Below are 18,808 nucleotides of genomic sequence, written 5' to 3'. Positions count from 1 at the left end.
AATAGATAATTTCATTCAATTCTAAGTATTCAAAAATTTTTGATAAATGTTTTTGATAAATGTTACTTACTGTAGAAAATCAGACTTTTCCACTGGGCTCCTTTCACCAATTCCACCCTTGTGTGATCAATCTGGCCAGATCTCAAGCATTGACTCTCCCGCCTATTTCTAGACTTTGAGAGATTTTACAGGAAGAAAGTTTCCTTTGAGAATTGGCCAAAAGATACCATATCAACTATTGCACATTAAGTTAGGAAGCCTTAGATTGTCTAGGATGAGATAGCTCTACTTAATGTGTGAAAACACACTGTCGGCATATAAGTGAGGAAAGATAATATGTGAAATCAAAAGTCCGTCTTTCCCTTTGTAGATTTATCAGTTAGGATAGCTTACGTTATGTTGTATTAACAACCTCCCAAATCTCTGAGTCCTAGTGAAACTAAAGGTTAATTCTCATTCATGGTGAATGTCCAACAGAGGTTGGTAGGGGAATCTTTTTGTCCTAATCACACAAGGCCCCATCTTGAGACACATTTCCCGAATCATGGAGGTGGAGAAAAATGAAGTCTGTGGAGTCTTGAACCAGCAATTAAATGCTGTAATTTAGAAGTGCTGATGTCATTTTGTCTCACATCTCATTGGCCAGAAATAGTCATATGACCTCTTAAAACAGAGACTAGAAAATTGTATCTTGTAAAAATGGGGAGAACCAGATATAGTTGAGCCAAAGTACCAATGAATGTAGTTTTTCCTGTCATAGTGAGCATCAATATTTGTTATTTTTGTTTGTTTTTAATTGTTTTTCAATATTTATTTCTGAGAAAGAGAGATTGCATGACCAGGGGAGGGGCAGAAAGAGAGGGAGACACAGAATCTGAAGTAGGCTTCAGGCTCTGTGCTGTTAGCACAGAGCCCAATGTGGAGCTTAAACTCTCGAACTGCAAGATCATGACTTGAGCCTAAGTCTAATGCCCAACGGACTGAGCCACCCAGATGCCCCGATCATCAATATTTGAATATTTTTTCATATACAAAATACACTCACACCAAAAAGTTGCACTAAGTCATAGCATCAAACTCAAAAGTGCATGAACTCTAGGTGGTATGTGGTAGTTTTTATAACAAGTCTGAATGTTACTGCTCTCTATCTGGAGACCTCCCTGGTATCCAGTAGTGGAACTGGAACAAGATGACTGCAGTAAACTCTCCCATGTTGAGAAAGGAATAAATAGGACACATATGGTGGCGTCTATGCCAAAGCCATTCTGAAATCTCGCCGAGTAGGTAAATACTCTGTACCCCCTGGATGTGGAATTTTGATTAGGCTGTGATTCCACTCTGGAAATTCTTCTCTTACTCATTGTCCACATTGCTTCTGGACATTCTTCTTTTTCCATTATATTCCTTTACCATATCTAGAATATATCCTTGTTGGAAGCTGAAAAGTTTACTTACTCTGTACACTATGATCAATGTGATCAATGTTTGGGACCAAAGTTTTTAAAGTTTTGAACCATTACAGTCCCTTTTCTCTGGCTGGTGGCTAGTTGGCTGGTATAATTTAAAAACTTAATAGGCTTCTTAATCTATTTTATTTGGGTCAGCTTCCATGTGTTAATAGCCACACTCACAGCTTTTTCTAGACTTACTTCTTAGAGTTGCTGTAATTCTCTGCTCTCTTCCCTCTTCTTTTATCTCCCTATCTTTACTTAATGGTAGGTATCAGGCCCCTTTTAGTTTCTTTTCCCTGAGCTAGATTGTCTAGTTGAAAGGGTTTATTGAATTCAGCAACCTTAATTGTTTGTTAGTTATTGTTACTGTTATTTGGAGGGGCCTTAATGTGTTTAGAGATCCAAAGCTTGATTTGATCTTTGATTTGAGCCTCCCAATAAAGCAGAGTTATAATCAGCCTTTGTTACTCAAAGATATTATCATTTGGACATGAAAAATATTGTTCCTTCCAATCCTACAAGTTCCTGTATTTCTGGACTTTGCCTATTCCCTTTCATTCTGTCATTCAAACTGGCTGATTCTTTTCTAAGCCCATTTCTTTTTCATACTTTGTCAAATACACTCAATAGTGACAGACATATGCTACTAATTTTGCTTTTCACACCCTTTTTTTAAAAACAAACGACAAGCTAATTAGGTGCATTATCTGCCTTTCAAGCTATCACATGTGACAGTTTCACCAAATGTTTTCCCACTATCTAATATGGATCACCATCCTTTTAAACTCTGATAATTATTTTCTAATTATGTGACAATTGTCCCCTAAATCAAAGCCATGTATTTTAGATGGTGCTGTGGATTGTCTCCCCCTCCCTCCTTTGGCTAAAGCCAAAGGAATACTCCACTTTAGAATACCAGTTCTGTATCAATCAGGATAGATTACATGATACTCATGTGCCAGATTATCTTTAAGTTTCAGAGACCAAAGCACCAAATTTTTACTCCTTGCTTATGCTACATGTTTATGATGGGTCAACAAAAAGAATGTTCATGGTAAACACTCAGAGACCCAAGCCAACAGCAACCACTATTATTGCTGGATGTCACGCCAGAGGAAAAGAGCTTTGAAGGGTCTTGAAGTGGTAATTAAATTCTTGGTCCAGAATGTCCCTTTCATTCACAACCAGAACTAAGTATATGGTCCCATCCAACTGTAAAGGAGCTTGGATGTACGATCCTATCATATACTTGGAAGGCAGAAAGCCAAAACTGTACAGCAAATGGCATTAATGATATCTGGTTGGTATTGAAAAAAAAAAAAAAGATGCTCATTCTTGAAAGAAACACAAAGTATAATAAAGATAATAAAAATTGTCAAAAATTCACACCTACATAATGATAATATTTTTATGTCCTCCTTTCCAATTTTTTCCCCCAACCATATATCACATTTTTTAAAGGTTAAAATTTTTTTTTAATGTTTATTTATTTTTGAGAAAGGGAGAGAGACAGAGTGTGATCTGGGGAGAGGCAGAGGGAGAGACACAATCTGAAGCAGGCTCCAGGCTCTGAGCTGTCAGCACACAGCTTGATGTGGGGGCTCAAACTCACAAACCGCGAGATCATGACCGGAGCCAAAGTCAGATGCTCAACTGACTGAGACACTCAGGCATCCCTATCACATTTTATTTTGTGAACATACCCTATTTCTAGGGTTACCATTTCCCTGTTGTAGGATATTAAGATTGTTTCTAGTTTTTCATGTTTATAATTGCTATGATGTATATAAATCCTTTTATATCTTATAATATAAATCTTTTTCTGATTCTATTTTAAGGTGATAATTACTAGGTTCATAGGGTGAAGGATATAAGTTCTTTTAAGGATCTTGATGTGTATGGCTCTAATTGCTTTCAAGAAAGGCAGGCACTGGTCCATACTTTTATTAAAAGTGTAATAAGGACTATTTCATTGCTCCCGTTCAGCACTGAAATCGTGGTTTTCTTTTTATGCTATTTTTAGAAATCCTCACAACGTATGCCACGTCTTTGAAATTAGATAATTGACAAGAAAGAGGTGAAATAATGGTAATGTGTTTTTTGTTTTTTGGTATCACAAATTAAAAATATCCAGGAAAATGGTCAACCAATTTGTTTTTACTTAAGCTATGATTCAGAGAAAAGTACAGTGAGATGGAAGGCCCCATAACTGGGGCTGTAAGGGATTAAAATATTTTTTTTGGATGCAATTTCAGTAATAAGCTGCTAGAATTATTTTGGCCACATTTGGAGTCAGGCTTCCTCAAGGATTGTTTGGCACTTTAGGGGAGGAAAAAGTTTTCCTCAATGCTGCTAGAGTCCCTGGCTAGATCTGGAAATTAAACTGACAAAGCCAGATTCACCGGAGAAAAGCACAGAAATGTATTTAATATAAATTTTATGTGATATGGGAGTCTTTATAAGGAGATGAAGACCCAAGGAAATGATTAAACCTGAGTATTTTTATGCTAAAGTTCATGAAGTATATAAAGTCACAATAGGTTGAAGAGGATCGGACCAAGAGTGTTGGCTAAGTGTAGTAAACAAGGGCTGTTCGTTCAAATTCCTTTCCATGTCCCTTTGTCTCTGAGGGTAAGGATACTCCTTGCTTCTGGATATAGGGAGGAATGCAGTTTACGTAAACCACATGGGGGTTTTGTTTTCTGCTTCAGGGGAACGTCAGAAAATCCTTCTTGCTCATGTCACTCCTCTTGTTCTTTCAGTTTGAAATATTCAGTAGGCCAAGGTGCCAAATTTTGGGGTAGCATTTTCCTGAACCCTGTCAACACGTACAGGTTGGCATATTTGGAACATGAAAGGTTAAGGGTCATTCTAAGTCAGGTTCCATGGCACACCTGGGTAGACCTGCATTCTTTTATTTTTTTTTAAATTTTTTTAATGTTTTATTTATTTCTAGGAGAGAGAGAGAGACAGCGTGAGCAGGGGAGGGTCAGAGAGAGAGGGAGTCACAGACTGAAACAGGCTCCAGGCTCTGAGCTGGCAGTCAGCACAGAGCCCGACGCGGGGCTCAAACCCACGAACCGCAAGATCATGACCTAAGCGAAAGTTGGACGCTTAACCGACTAAGCCACCCAGGCGCCCCCCTGCATTCTTGACTCTAATCCTGGATCTCTCATTATTACCTGGAGAGGGCCCCAACTTGGATCATGGTGCTTATATCCATTTACAATTGATTTTCATTTCCACCTTCGGCCTAAGGTATCCCTTTTCTTACTTTCTTTCTTCATATGTTTTTCTTTTCTGCTTAAACAGAATTACACAATATGTGACCTTCTGGGTCTGTTTTTTTTCATTTAGCATGACGTCTTTGAGCTTCATCTTCATATCATGTATTAGTATTTCGTTCCTTTTTATTCCTGAGTAGTATTACATTGTATATACTGTGTTTTGTTTATCTTTTAAGCAATTGATGGTTATATAGATTATTTCTACTGCTGGGCTATGATGAATAATTGTTGTTATGAACAATTGCAGTCTAAGTTTGGATGTCTGTTTTCATTTCTCTTGGGTAGTTATCTAGAAGTGAAATTTCTTGGTCATAGGTTAAATTTATGCTTAACTTTTTAAGAAACTGCTAAACTGTTTTAAAGGATGGCTGTAACATTTTTCTTTTCCACCTACAAGGTAAGAGAGTTCTCATTTCTCTACATTCTTGACAACATGTTATTATTTGTCTTTTTGATGACAGCCATTTTAGTCAGTATGGAGTGGTATCTCCATACTGTGGATTTGTATTTCTTTAGTGACTAATGATGTTCACTATATTTTCATGTTCATATTATCCATTCATGCATCTTCTTTGAAAAAATGTCTATTCAATTTTTTGTCCATTTTTTAATTGGGCTGTCTTCTTATTTTTGCATTGTAAGAGTTCTTTGTAAATACAAATCTTTTATTAGATGTGTAATCTGCAAAAATTTTTGTGGTGTTCTTGTATTCTTGTGGGATACATTAGAGGATATTAGGTGATAGTGCTGAAAAAAAAACCTCAGTGACTTAAAACATCAAAGTTTTATTTCTCACATAAATTTTGTTACGGGTCCAGGCAACTCTCTAGTGCAACTATGTTCTGCGTATTGGCTTGGTGATGCACATTCCCTTCAATGCATTCTTCTGTGAGTGCAAAGGCCAAGAAGATAGCATTGGAGACTCTTGTACTGGCAATGCAATGCTTCCATCCAAATATGAGACATGTCAGTTCTCCTCACTTTTATTGACTGAATGAATGATATGACCCATGCCTAAATCAAAGGGTGAGGAAGGGCAATCCCTCCAGGTACCTGAATTGAGAACAAGCACATTGGTGAGCAGTACTATGGCTACTATGTGGGAGGAGACAAATGAGAAAAAATAAACAAATATATGAAGATATTTTTAGAAAGTGGTGATGCTACTAAGAGGGAATTACAGGGTGATGGAATAACAATCAATGGGGGTTGGGGACAGGGGGAGACACAAATTTACAGTGGATAATCAGAAACAATTTCTCTGAAGAGGGGTTATTTGAGCTAAGGCTCTAGTCACAGCAAGGAGCCAGTAACGTGAAGATCAGGGAGAGCTATCCAGGCCTAGACAAAGAACCAAGATCAAGAAATGACTCCAAGCTAGATGGCTTCTTGAATGGTCAGGACAGAGGAAGTGAGGACAGTGCTAGGGGATCTGGCCAGAGAAAGCATATCAAGGCCATTTTGGTTCCTTGGTGAGAAATGCAAATTTTAAGTAAAGTGCAATGGGAATTTACAGACAAAAAAAGGTAGTAAAAAACAAAACAAACGCACAGTATTAAAAGAGAAAATAAAGTGCAATAGGAAAACAAGTGTTTAGATGGGGAACGAACCTGATTTACATTAAAAAAAAAATCATCCAGTATGTGGTATCCAGAATGAATTGTAAGAGAACAGGCAGAATGAGAACTTGATCTGGCTGGTGAAGGTGGGTTTGGAGAGAGTGTGTGGTTTATGCGATGTAGTAACAGAGTTTAGGAAAAGAGAAATCACCGAAGACAAGTGAGTCATGAGCTTGGCCTTATGTGTGGTATTTCTTTTCTTTTCTTTTTTTTTAAATATTTTTATTTATTTCTAGGAGAGAGAGAGAGAGACAGCGTGAGCAGGGGAGGGTCAGAGAGAGAAGGAGTGACAGACTCTGAAATAGGCTCCAGGCTCTGAGCTGGCAGTCAGCACAGAGCCCGACGCGGGGCTCGAACCCACGAACCGCAAGATCATGACCTAAGTGAAAGTCGGACGCTTAACCGACTAAGCCACCCAGGCGCCCCTTATGTGTGGTATTTCTATTTACTGAGACAAAAGAAAGGGTGGAAAGAGAGTCTTAGTTGGCCTTGTTAAATTTCACATGCTTATTAGACATTCAAGCAGGCATTTAGGTATTGGAATCTGAAGATAAAGTCTGAGTTGGGGAATTACATATAGATCTACTTAATTCTGTTTTCAAATCTTCATAGCCTTAAGCTTTCCAGATGTGCCAGAGGCTATATAGTAAATAGCTCTATTCATGGATTAACTAAATGAAAAAACTTTCTTTAAAAAAATGCTTATTTATGTATTTTTGAGAGAGAGCGCAAGCAGGGGAGGGGCAGAGAGAGCGAGAGGAGGGACAGAGAATCCAGAAGCAGGCTCCAGGCTAGGAGCTGTCAGTTCAGAGCCCCACATAGGGTTTGAACTCAGGAACTGTGAAATCATGACTTAAGTCAAAGTGGGACACTTAACTGACTGATCCACCCAGGCACCCCTGGAGTGAAAAAACAAACAAAATCACACATAAGCAATACACAATTGAAATTTGTGTACAATATGTTACACTTGTGCACTATAATTTCAGTTCCCAAGGCACAACTGCTAAGTATAAGGATATGTGCATTTTTCCCACTTTTCACTTCTATATTTTGAAAGGGGCCAACATCTTTAGAAATGTTTTCACCTGTCTAAATGTTTGCACCTGTTCTTGCGGCAACACATGCTTTGTCACACTCTGGCTAACAGTGGGTATTACTGAAGTTTTTAATTGTTACCAACCTCATAGTGGAAACCAGGGATCTCATCATAATTTCGATTTGTATTTCTTAGGAGTGGAATTGAGCTTTTTTTTTTTTTTTTTTTTTTTTAATTGCCAGCCATTTGCCTTGCTCCTTCATGCTCTCTTTGACTTTGAATCCATATACGTAGATTACTTGTGTCCCACCACGTGCCAGACTCTGAAGTCCGAGATGAGCTCTGGGTTGATAAGGGACCGAGCGCTTTTCGACCTGTGCCCTGTGCACCTGGCCGCCGCGCGACTGGCCCTGGGCTGGCAGGGAGAAACAGGTGTGGTGTGGTGAAGAGTCCCACTACGGGGGAGCTGGGGGCGCAGAAAGGGCGGTCCAGATTCCCCTGAGCATGAGACAGACACAGCGGCGGGAGAAGCCCCGAAGTACTGCCGGGGATTCCTTCTGGGCCCTCTCCAGCGTGGTTTCAAAAGCTGTGGAACTACAGAGGCAGCAGCCATCGCAGGTCTGAGCTCCCACCCGGAGGCCAGGCGGCGCAGAGCGGCGGCAAGGGGTGGAGGGGCCTTTCTTTTTTCACATCTCCAAGCTAGCGTCAGCAAAGAACTGAAAGCAAAACCGTCTGCGGCCAGCCTTGTGGCCAGCGCTCTCCTGGATTCGGGCCCCGCAGGCAGCGGAAGACGCGCCTCCCGCAATGGCAAGTTACTTTTGTTCTGGCTTCTGCCGGGCAGGATCGTTCGCATCCGGTTACCACGGCCCCCCAGGAGCGCGCGGAGCGGGGGAGGGGGGGACGGGGGACTGTCGCCCGCGGCGCGCGTAGAGGCCCTGTGCTGGCGGGGAGGCAGCCACCTGCCTCGGAGGCCAACCCGCCGGCAAGCCTTGCCCTGACTTTTATGCACCTGCTCCTGCGACAGCGGAGAGCGCGCTTGAAATTCATAGCAGGCTGTGCGACAAAGGCACAGCTCCAAAGGGACAGAGCACCACGGCCACCTCCCACACCCAGTGTCTCGTGGTCAGGGAGACAGCTGTCTCATCGAGGAGTCGCTTCGCAGGCCGTATTTGGGCTTAACTGTTGCCTCCCACTCCTCCCACTCCTTGGGGAACAAGAGCAGAGAAAATTACCCAGAAATAGAGGCCGCTGTTTCCTTTTGTAAAGGGCCAGCAAGAAGGATTCGAGCCAAGGACTCAAGTTGGGAAGGCATCCTGATGTCTTGTCTGCTTTAGTGGGAATTCTCTCTTGTGGCCTTAGTTCTTTTTCCAGGCACAAAGGGCTCTGTGTTTCGCCATCTGTGCTGGCTAGCAAGAACAGTTAGCAAGTTCAAGATTGAGTCTTCGTGTTCTTTCCATCAAGCGCTTGAAAGCAGTGGCAGGGCCTTTAGTTGTTAGCGACCCGGAAATGCCAAAGCAGTTGCTAGATTCCAGTATGATTTTGTTTATTGGTAGCAATAAAGGCAACGTCAATGAAAATAAACAACTGGCTTTTAAAAAAGAAATATACTTGGACGCAAGGAATGAATCTAATTATTTCTCTCTAGTGCCTTACTTACAAAAACAAAACAAACTTTTTCTATCTTCTTGCTTTCTGACGCTGTGGTTGGAAGTGTCTTAAAATATATCATTGATATGGGAAAATGTCATCACCCTAATACCTCTTGGCCAGAATGCTGCTCTTGTTTCAAAATCCTGTATCTCTGTGGTAACTCTTGCAAGAGCAATTTTCAAGAATCTCTTTTTTTTATTTTTTTAAATTTTTTTAAATTTATTTCTTAGAGAGAGAGAGAGAGAGAGAGCGAGCGTGAGCAGGGGAGGGTCAGAGAGAGAGGGAGATACAGAATCTGAAACAGGCTCCAGGCTCTGAGCTAGCTGTCAGCACAGAGCCCGACGCGCAGGGCTCGAACCCATGAACCGTGAGATCATGACCTGAGGCAAAGCCAGATGCTTAACCGACTGAGCCACCCAGACGCCCCAACATCTCTTTTTCTTAACGTTGGATAGAAGAGATTAATAGTCGTCAGGGAGAAGTTCCTTTAATTTCAAGGAAAAATTAAATACAGACCTGTGAATAAAGAAATAATGGTGTTAGTATTGATGAGGGCACAGGTGGAGTAAAATTTTCTGAATTTAAATTTATTGAAAGTTTTTCTTTGACATTGATGAACGGTAAAAAGAAAGCTGATTTAGTAGCCATGTAACCATCGAGGTTGGTGTGGATTTTTAGAGCTTGATGTTAATATAGAGACAAATGTCCTGTGAAGTAGAATTCCTGAAAAATCTCTTGTCACTTCTTTCCCTCTGCTGGGAAGAAGGGATAATTATATTATACCAGTTGGGACTAGGATGGAGGAACACATACTTTGACTATTTCCTATGCAAGCGAGTTGTGAATATTTGAGGAAACTATGTTTTCCTCCATTAAAGGTATCTTCTGTAACAAATACTCAATAAATTATTATGAGTTTCATTTTTAGGAGACACTCCCTTTGTTTTATATGTCTCAACATGAGCCATTTTCACCCGTCATTTCTCTGTCTCTTTGCTATTGTTGTGAACTCTTCTTTTGCATTTTTAACTAAATTTGACCGTTAATTAAAACTTGACCTCAGCCTTCAAGGCTTTTTTTTAATGAAGCCTTTTTTGACTTGTGTTAGCTGGAGTTAATCTTGCTTCCTAATCCTGGATGGCATTTATTGTATATTTTAGCATTTGTTTTTGGTAGTCTTGTATCCTTCTCAAATCATCTGTTTGCTCTAATAGAGAAATAGGTCTCCTTTTTTGTACCTACGAAGCTCTGATGAAATGATGTATTTATGTGTCTGCCTTTCTCTCTCATCCCTCTTTCATCGGTAAGGTAGAGGGCATTATTTTAAATGTTGGTAATCCTAAGGCCTATTCAAGACCTATCTCCATGTAATAAAGCTCAGTAAATTTTTATGGGGGAACCAAATTTCAGGGCAAAGGGTATGTTTTATTTCTTTGTATGTGTCACTTATGGTACCCATGATATTGCCAGACATAGAACACATGCTTAATTATTACTGTATTTGTTAATTGATTAACTGTATTTGATATTACTGTATTTTATTAACTGCAGTCATATTATTATATTTGTTAATTGGCAAGACACTACATAGTATAAGAAATTCAGTTGTACACTGAACTTAAAAACATTTTTTCATCAGACAGGTACATTTTTGCCACCTGATTTTAACACCTTTTTAAAAAATGTTTATTATTTATTTTTGAGAGGGATAGAGAAATAGAGCACGAGTGGAGGAGGGGCAGAGAGAGGGGAAGAGAGAATCCAAAGCAGGCTCCAGGCTCTGAACTGTCAGCACAGAGCCCAATGCGGGGCTCAAACTTACAAGTGGTGAGATCATGACCTGAGCTGAAGTCAGACGCTTAACTGACTGAGCCACATATGCCCCCCTTGCCACCTGATTTTAACAACTGGTAGCTGAAATACCAAAGGGATGCTGAGAGAGTATATATCCTGGGGGCAGTCATCATTGACATTAGTCATTTTCTATTGAATTCCTTCTATGATAAATAGAAGTAATAAGTAACTCTACCTTTTCCTACCTTCCAAGTTTGAAAGTTTTAATATTATTTAAATTTGTTCTATGGCATATTTTTATAAAATGTAGTTCTTAAAATTTTGGTAGTATGGCATGCTTTTCTGTAATGTAAGAGGAGATTTTTTTTTTTCTCAACTTCTATTAGTTCAGCCTTTATTCTTATATTGACGGGGTTGAATGTTTCCATTTTATTCTGTAGTCATACTTAAATCTTAGTATTTCAGAGACTTAACAAAATTAGTCTAAAGTTGGTTTAAAACCCAATAAGAGTTTTTATATTATTATGCAAATGTAAATACTGTTTATAACAGTGCCTAGTAGTGTGCTGTGATTACTTTTTCTCCTTTTAGTCCAATATCATGTGTATTTTTCCTTTTTCCATTTGACAGGCAAATGTTCGCAGCAGCAGGGTCAATTGATTGCCTTTTTTTTTTTTTTTTTTTTTTTTTTTTGGTACTGTATAAATTACTTCAAATCATGCCACACTTCAGTTTGCTTATGATCTTTAGGCTGGAGCCCCTTCAAATGCCAGAAAGTAGGAGAGACTTGCTCTAGGTGCCTGCACCTATACTAGCAGGTCAGATTCTCCCTAAGTGTTCATTCAGTTGTTGTTGTTGTTTTTCTTAAAGTAAAATAATATTTAAGTACCCTCTACCGCAGGTTGTCACCTAGCTGCCTTCATTGTCATTGTGTGTGTGTGTGTGTGTGTGTGTGTGTGTACACAGTGAGGGTAAGGAATGTGGGGGGACAACTGGAGAAGTTGTTTTGCCACTAGTTTTTCAACCAATCCTTCTGGTTTTGGCCCTTTTTTTCATTTTTGTTGTCACCTTTCTCCTGCCACCTCCTTTCTTTGTTCTGAGTTAGCTCCTTTATTCTCTCTTATCCCTCTCATACTTCTGTATATTTTTGGTCTTCCAGAAATGGGTTAACTGGGATTATTCTCTTTTTTGTTCTTTCACTTTCATTATAAGGTGCTGTTGGGATGGACAGGATGCTGTGTACTTAGACTGTCTTCTTGACTGGAGAGGTCTGATATCGCCAGCTTATCAGTGAAGTCCTATTCTCAGTACAGAGTCCTCTGAACTGACAGCCCCAAACATCTTTGTGATCTGTTAACCTTATGAGATATCCTGTCTTCCCTGGGGGTAATGTCGGGTATATTAAGTCTGAGCTGTGATGTAATCATGCTGGACTACCTATGTAAGCACTGGGAGTAGCTGATAGGTCCACTTCCCTAAATGGGCTGGGGAACAAATGAAAACATTGAAATTGAAGCCCTTTACTTGGATAATATAAGAAGTTTGAAGAGAATGAGCTCAGGGAAGGGTCTACTTGCAGTTGGTACTCTGCTCAGCACAGTGGTAGGATCTGCAGTAGCATATGCTCTTAGTCATTGAATTCCATCTCACATAGGTGCCTGAAGGCAGGATTTACTTCACTGCACCTGCAGCATTATTGTCAGGGTTTTATTATTTTTTATGGCACTTTTTTTTTTCTAATAATGACAAAAAAAAAGTAGGGGATGTGTTTCTTGGTTGGTTGTGTGCTTTGGATTCGTACAATTGAGAAAACGTGCAGCCATCTCCAAACTACCATATTCTGTGGTTGGCTTGGCTTGTTTTCAAACTTAAATTTTTACAATGTATATTTCTCGATTTCTTCCTTTGTGATTGCCATTACTTTTAGGCCTTTCTAAAATCAGGCAAGGATTAACCAATGTTTTCCATTTATAAAAAAAAAAAATTGAGTTCACTTTTTACATTGTACCCCTCAAGTTCATGTGGGGTTGATGTTGGTATATGACGTGAGGCAGGGATCTATCCTTATTATTATTTTTTTAAAGTATCTAATCAGCTATATGAGCACCTTTATTGAATAAAATATTCTGTCTTCCACTAGTGTGTGATGATAGGTGTATTAAGTAGAATCTTGTTTTTATATTTAAAGAGTATCCTACTATTTTTCTTACAGGCATCAGTTTTGAAAGGCAAGGACCCCAAGACTTCTGAAAAAATGGCTGAGGTTGCCAGTCATCCCGTTGGCCTTTTTAATGATCAATCACTGACCACAGTAGTGAAGACTCACTTGCAAGATATTAAGAATAAAGACGGAGCTGTTGAAAATGTGATGTATCCAACAAGAACCAGGGACGGGGGAGTTGCAAATGTGACATTCAAAGAAGAAAAAGGTATTTCCAAATCAAAATTTGTAATCTTAGAAATACTTCTGCAATGAAATTAGGAATTGAATTTCGTTAAAATGATTCGTGGGGTTGATGGAGTATAAAGTAGCGTTTTGAAAACATTATTCTATTCTGAATATAAAATTGGTACAATATTGCATTAACAAGAATATATGTGAAAATGGCTCATGATAAAGTTGCTAGCAACTGCCAGATTCTTGAAGACTTCTTTCTATATTTGGAATCTGTCTAGATCTTGGGATAAAAGTGATACATCTTATTGTAGAAAACTTATAAAATACAGAAAAAAAGTGAAGCACTACAAAATCTATAATTTCACAAATAAGATAACTCTGAATTTTCAAGAGGCTTCAGCAATATAATTAGACCATTTGCTTCTCTTTGTTCAAACCTACAAAAGGATATTCTAATATAACATCACCTTTATTACTGGTAAAGTTGGATTGGATGAATAGCTTGGATCTGAGATCAGAATGAGCCATTCTGTTACTGCATCCCTGACATAGGTGAGAAGGTTGAGCCTGCAGAACATATTCATCTCTCCAGCCTCGTGGAGCGGGGGCAGCCTTCTTTACAGCTTAGTAACTGGCAAAATAAATTGCCAGAGAAAGATGCGTCTCCATGCCAGTGTCTTGGAGGTAAAATACCATATGGGGTTAGGAGCAGAAGAAGAGAACTTGCTTTGCCTGAGGGAAGAAGACAGGGCCTAGAGAGAGAGATGTAAGACTATAGATTATAGTAACTTTATCTGTCACCAAAGTTAAGTCATTCTTTTTCAACGGGGATGGTATAGTAGGGATAGGGGGAAGGACTCCTTATTATTTCTCCCAGAGGATTGTAGTGTTTTTGGAAGTTAATATTTTAAATATGCAGTTGGGAACTCAGAGAGAGAAAGGGAAGGCTCATTCATTCATTTGTTCACAAATATTTATGAGTGCTTATTACTTACCAGGCACCATTCTAGGCCTTCAGGATACAGCAATGAGTGAAGCAGGCAAAATGTTTTCTTTCATAAAACCTACATCCTTGCAGGTGGACAGATAATGAACTAGCAAATAAATGAATATATAATATGTTGGGTGCTTTATTAATTTGCATATTTATACATTATGTATTTATATGTGTTTATGTTATGTATTTATTTGTTTATATTAACATATAATATGAGTGCTATGAAAAAATATAAAACAGAATAAAGGGATAGAATGTGATGGAGAGTACTACTTTATTAGATAGAGTGAGTGGGGAAGTACTCTTTTTAGGTGACATTTGAGCAGAGACCTGGATGAAATAAGGCACTGACTCATGCAGATAAGGGGGAAGAACATTCTAGGCTAAGGGAAGGACTGGGAAACATTTTCTGAGAGGCTGACATGCTGGGCATTTTAAAGACAGCAAGGTGGCTTGAGTGGCTGGAGTGGGGTGAGTAAGGGGCAGAGTAAAAGGAGATGTGGTTAGATGGGTAGCGGGGGGGCTAGTTTATGTTAAAGAGGCTGTAGGTCAAGGCAACGTGTCTGGATTTTCTTCTGGGTGACATGGAAAGCCATCGGTGGGTTTTGAGAGGATGAGTGCTAGAATGTGACTGCCTTTTCTTTGGCGGTTGCTCTGGCAGCGGCATGGTGAACAGGAGATCCTAGTCATCTCTGGTTTTGACTAGGGTGGTAACAGGGAAGGTGACTGGGAACTGGTGGCCATTCAAGATTTGCTGACGGATTAGGTGTCATTTTCTGAGATGTGGAACACTGGAGGAGGAGTACTTTTGGAAGGGGAATAGTTATCAAGAGTTGAATTTTGGTCATTGAGATGTTTATTAGAAAAATGAAGTAGAGATTTCCACAGGCAGAGGAAAGTGGAGGCCAAAGAGAATTTGGAAATGATGCATTAAAAACACTTTTTAAATGTTTATTTTTGAGAGAGACAGAGCATGAGTGGGGGAGGGACCAGGGGAGGGGGAGAGAGAGAGAGAGAGAGAGAGAGAGAGAGAGAGAGAGAATCTGAAGCAGGCTCCAGGCTCTGAGCTGTCAGCACAGAGCCTGATGTGGGGCTCCAACTCACTAACTGTGAGATCATGACCTGAGCCGAAGTCAGGCATTCAACCAACTGAGCCACCCAGGTTCCCCAGAAGTGATGCATTTAGAGATAGTATCTAAAGCCATGGGATTGTTGAGATCAGCCTGGGGCTGGGTGTGTGTTTGCAAAGAGGTATACGTCCTGAGGCCTGGGGCATGCCAACATCTAGGGTATGGGAAGAGAAGGAGAATTAGCAATGGAGACCATGAACTCGAGGAGAACCAGGACAGTGCGGTATTCTGGATTTAAGAAGGTAAAGTCTCCTTATGGCAATAATTAATAGAAGGAGGATTTATGTTTAGGTTGTTGTTCTCCATTCATATATACACCTACATATATATATATATGTATATATACACACACACTTGCGCATTTTAAGAAATATGATTAAGATAAAATATACATATAAAATGAATTTTAATCTGTTAAAGTAGAAGGAGCAACTGAAGTGTTGAATTTAGAGGAGAAATGACAAAAAATCGTAGGCATGCTGAATAATAGACTCGAACATTCCTATTACTAATAATTAATTATTAGTGTGTCACGCTGCAAACACTTCTGATGGCAGTGTTTCCACTTAGGTGCAGAGAATATCAACAGAGAACAGAAACACTGTCAGGCAGAAAAGGTTGGATCTGCTCAATTCACAGTCTCTGATAGTGACAAGGTAAGGTGTGAGAGCGACAGTCCTGGATTCTGTTTCCTCTGTGTTCCCTATGCAGGACACACAGAGCACTCTCATCTCTTGACTCCTATGGAAGGAAATGCAAACTTGCTAACCTGAGTGTTAAATGCCAAGCTTATGTCTTGAAATATTTTGCTTATTGCCTTGTCTGTTTTATGTTTCTATGTGTCCCTTTTGATGCTTCCAAAGTGACAAGGAGTTTTTATGCTCATATGGAGGACGTCAGGTATCTATCTAAAGGCTTATTTTCAGGGAAAAAAAAAATAAAACCCAAATAGGATGAACATTAAAAAGGAGCTTCAAAGAGGCAGGAAGGGTAGAAATAAGAGGAAACAGTTAAAATTCATTGGTTTAAAACTATTCACTAAGAAGCTCAGGGTTCTGGGCAGCCATCTGATGAACTGACCTTGGAGGGCTCTTTAGGGGACTCCTGTCCCTAGAGAAGTGCTGGAACAGTGTGAATCTGTACATCATCACAGTGTGTAGATTTTGCTTAAGACTTTGTTTCAAATAACATTCTGCCTCTATTTGAGTATCTCTGTTTTGGGAAATCCAGTGAGGGACCGTGAATCCCAAATTGAACACTATGGCCTTGATGGGGCTATGAGATCCCTTTGATGGGCTGCTATGGTGCAAGAAACCAGTCTGTGCTGGGCAGGCGGGGTTTGGTTTCGGGGAACTGCTATAGAAACCGAGAAAGTGGCAGAAAAAAAAATGTGTTTATGTTGTCTGCTCCATGAGACGGTGCTGTTTTAATTTCTCTCTGTTTAATTTTAGGTCTTCAGCTCTGTAAAAGCTATCCTCGATCTTTCTGTTTTTTGGAGTCCAGTCATTCTAGAAAGCCTGGTAATGGACCTGAAAAGAAAAATCCCAACTTTATCCTTCAGTCCTTTGGAACCCAATGGAAGAATCTCTGTTCAAGGGTCATTTCTAGATATCCAGAAGCTCAAAGAATCTTTGCTATTAAAAGCAAGTTCTCTTGTAGAAAAAAATGAGAATTTTATCAGTGAGGAGAAGTGGAACAGTGAGGCCCCCAAAAGTCATCTCCAGAGAAGTAGTAACTCCTCGGAGTTGCCTGGGGCCTCAGCACCTGAGACCGATAGGAGAGGAGAAACGCTAGTTCTCGATACAAATATATTCCTTTATCTGAAAAAGAGCAGATTTTATGAAAGCACATTGAAAAAATGTCATGTTTTCTGTCAGGAGAGAGTGGATGGTGAAATTACCACAATCTGTATAAAAAATGCTCAAGAATGTTCTCACCCAAACAACGAGAAGCTTGTAAAAGGACTTATTGAAGAATATTCACTTGCTCTTCACTTTGAGCTTAGAAAGGAGACACTTCTTTTGAAAGGAAAGGAGGATAGAGATAAAAGAAGTATTAAGTCGGCATGCGAACAAGTAAGTTTGAGGTACCCTGAGGTTCTGATTAATTTTTACGAGACACACGTTGATATTATAGGATCTTCTGCTGACACATACTTATTTAAAAAAGAGGTCTTGCAATTAATAAGATTAAAAAGTTAGGTAATAAAATCTCAGCAATAATAATGATAGTGGCAGTCTCCCTTACTGAACAGTGGCAATGCTGTGTATGACACTAGCTTTATACACATTGTCATTTAATCCTTGCAACTATCCTTCACTGCAGGCATTGCTATCCTCATGTTCTAGGGGGAGAACTTAGGATTTGGAGAGGTTAAAACATTTGTCTAGAGTTATCCAGCAGGCAAAGAATGGGGTTAAACTTGGCCTGTCTGACTACAAAGATAATGTCTAAGTCTTAAGACTTCAAAAAAAAAAATCTCATTAAATTTTGAAGAAATCTCACATTTCCTGCAACCCCGAATTCTTAGAAATAGAAGTAGTCTTAATTCTAACAGAGAAGTTTGGATGATTATTATGCCATTGGCCATTTCTTAGCATTTACAAAGTTCGTGTTCACTCCAAACAGAACGCTGGTAAAACTCACTCGAGAGACTACTTAGATGGAAAGTATTTCTGAAGCAGGTAATCATTACTTGACTAAATCCCATTGGTACAGGTTACTGGACATATGGGACATTTTTATTGTTGCCTATTTAGCCCAAGTGCATACATAAAATGTTGGTCCTGTTAGAATTATGAAGAATTACAAAGTATAGTGTCTTCTTTCTCTGTTACCTCCTTTATTTTATAATTGTATTGCTCGAGCGATAACATTTGAGTAATAAAATAATGGGTGTTTCCTTAAAGATGACAGAAGGGCACCCAGATTTGTAAATCATTTGGTTGTCGATGACTCCCCTGAATTTAACTTTAGAGTAAACCAAGTTTTAAGTACTTGGGGCATGTTATCCTAGGATAACAGAATGTAGGTATCTTGCTCGTCTCAAAGTAAACAGATGTGATTGTGATGATGTGAACTATTTAGATCAAAAGAAAAGCACAAGACAAATCTCTCTATAGATTTTCATCTTTCTTAGGCATCTAAATCTCAAGTATTTTTATTGTTTATAAAAAATTAAGTTTATTTTGAGAGAGAGAGAGAGACATAGAGAGAGAGAGAGAGAGAGAGTCAAGTTTGCATGGGAGAGAGGGGCAGAGAGACAGAGAATTCCAAGCAGGCTCTACACTGTCATAGCCTGCTTGGGACCCAATGCAGGACTTAAACTTATAAACCGTGAGATCATGACCTGAGATGAAATCAAGAGTCGAGGGCTTAACTGACTGAACCACCCAGGCGCCCTGTATTTCTGTCTTTTAAAATATGTTATTTAATTGTTGTTT

At 39.4% G+C, this 18,808-nt stretch overlaps 1 protein-coding gene across 1 annotated transcript; it reads left to right on the top strand.

The window, feature by feature from the left end:
* Nucleotides 1-13,057: 13,057 nt before the first annotated feature.
* Nucleotides 13,058-18,305, top strand: RBM43 (RNA binding motif protein 43). Its single transcript, XM_039220672.1, has 3 exons — nt 13,058-13,269; nt 15,936-16,021; nt 16,817-18,305. Exons 1-3 carry the CDS (start codon nt 13,095-13,097, stop codon nt 17,564-17,566), a joined length of 1,011 nt encoding a protein of 336 aa, XP_039076603.1. The 5' UTR covers nt 13,058-13,094; the 3' UTR covers nt 17,567-18,305.
* Nucleotides 18,306-18,808: the final 503 nt, after the last annotated feature.

Source organism: Hyaena hyaena, unplaced genomic scaffold (genome assembly GCF_003009895.1).
Source record: "Hyaena hyaena isolate Hyena2069 unplaced genomic scaffold, ASM300989v1 scaffold_900, whole genome shotgun sequence".
Classification (NCBI taxonomy): Eukaryota; Metazoa; Chordata; class Mammalia; order Carnivora; family Hyaenidae; genus Hyaena; species Hyaena hyaena.
Note: the sequence above shows the minus strand (reverse complement) of the source record. Positions and strands in the feature narration are given on the sequence as shown.

Coding starts and splice junctions, on each gene's coding strand:
- RBM43 (XM_039220672.1), top strand. CDS start 13,095: ATGGCTGAGGTTGCCAGTCATCCCGTTGGCCTTTTTAATGATCAATCA. Junction 13,270..15,935: donor GACATTCAAAGAAGAAAAAG/GTATTTCCAAAT, acceptor GTTTCCACTTAG/GTGCAGAGAATATCAACAGA. Junction 16,022..16,816: donor CAGTCTCTGATAGTGACAAG/GTAAGGTGTGAG, acceptor GTTTAATTTTAG/GTCTTCAGCTCTGTAAAAGC.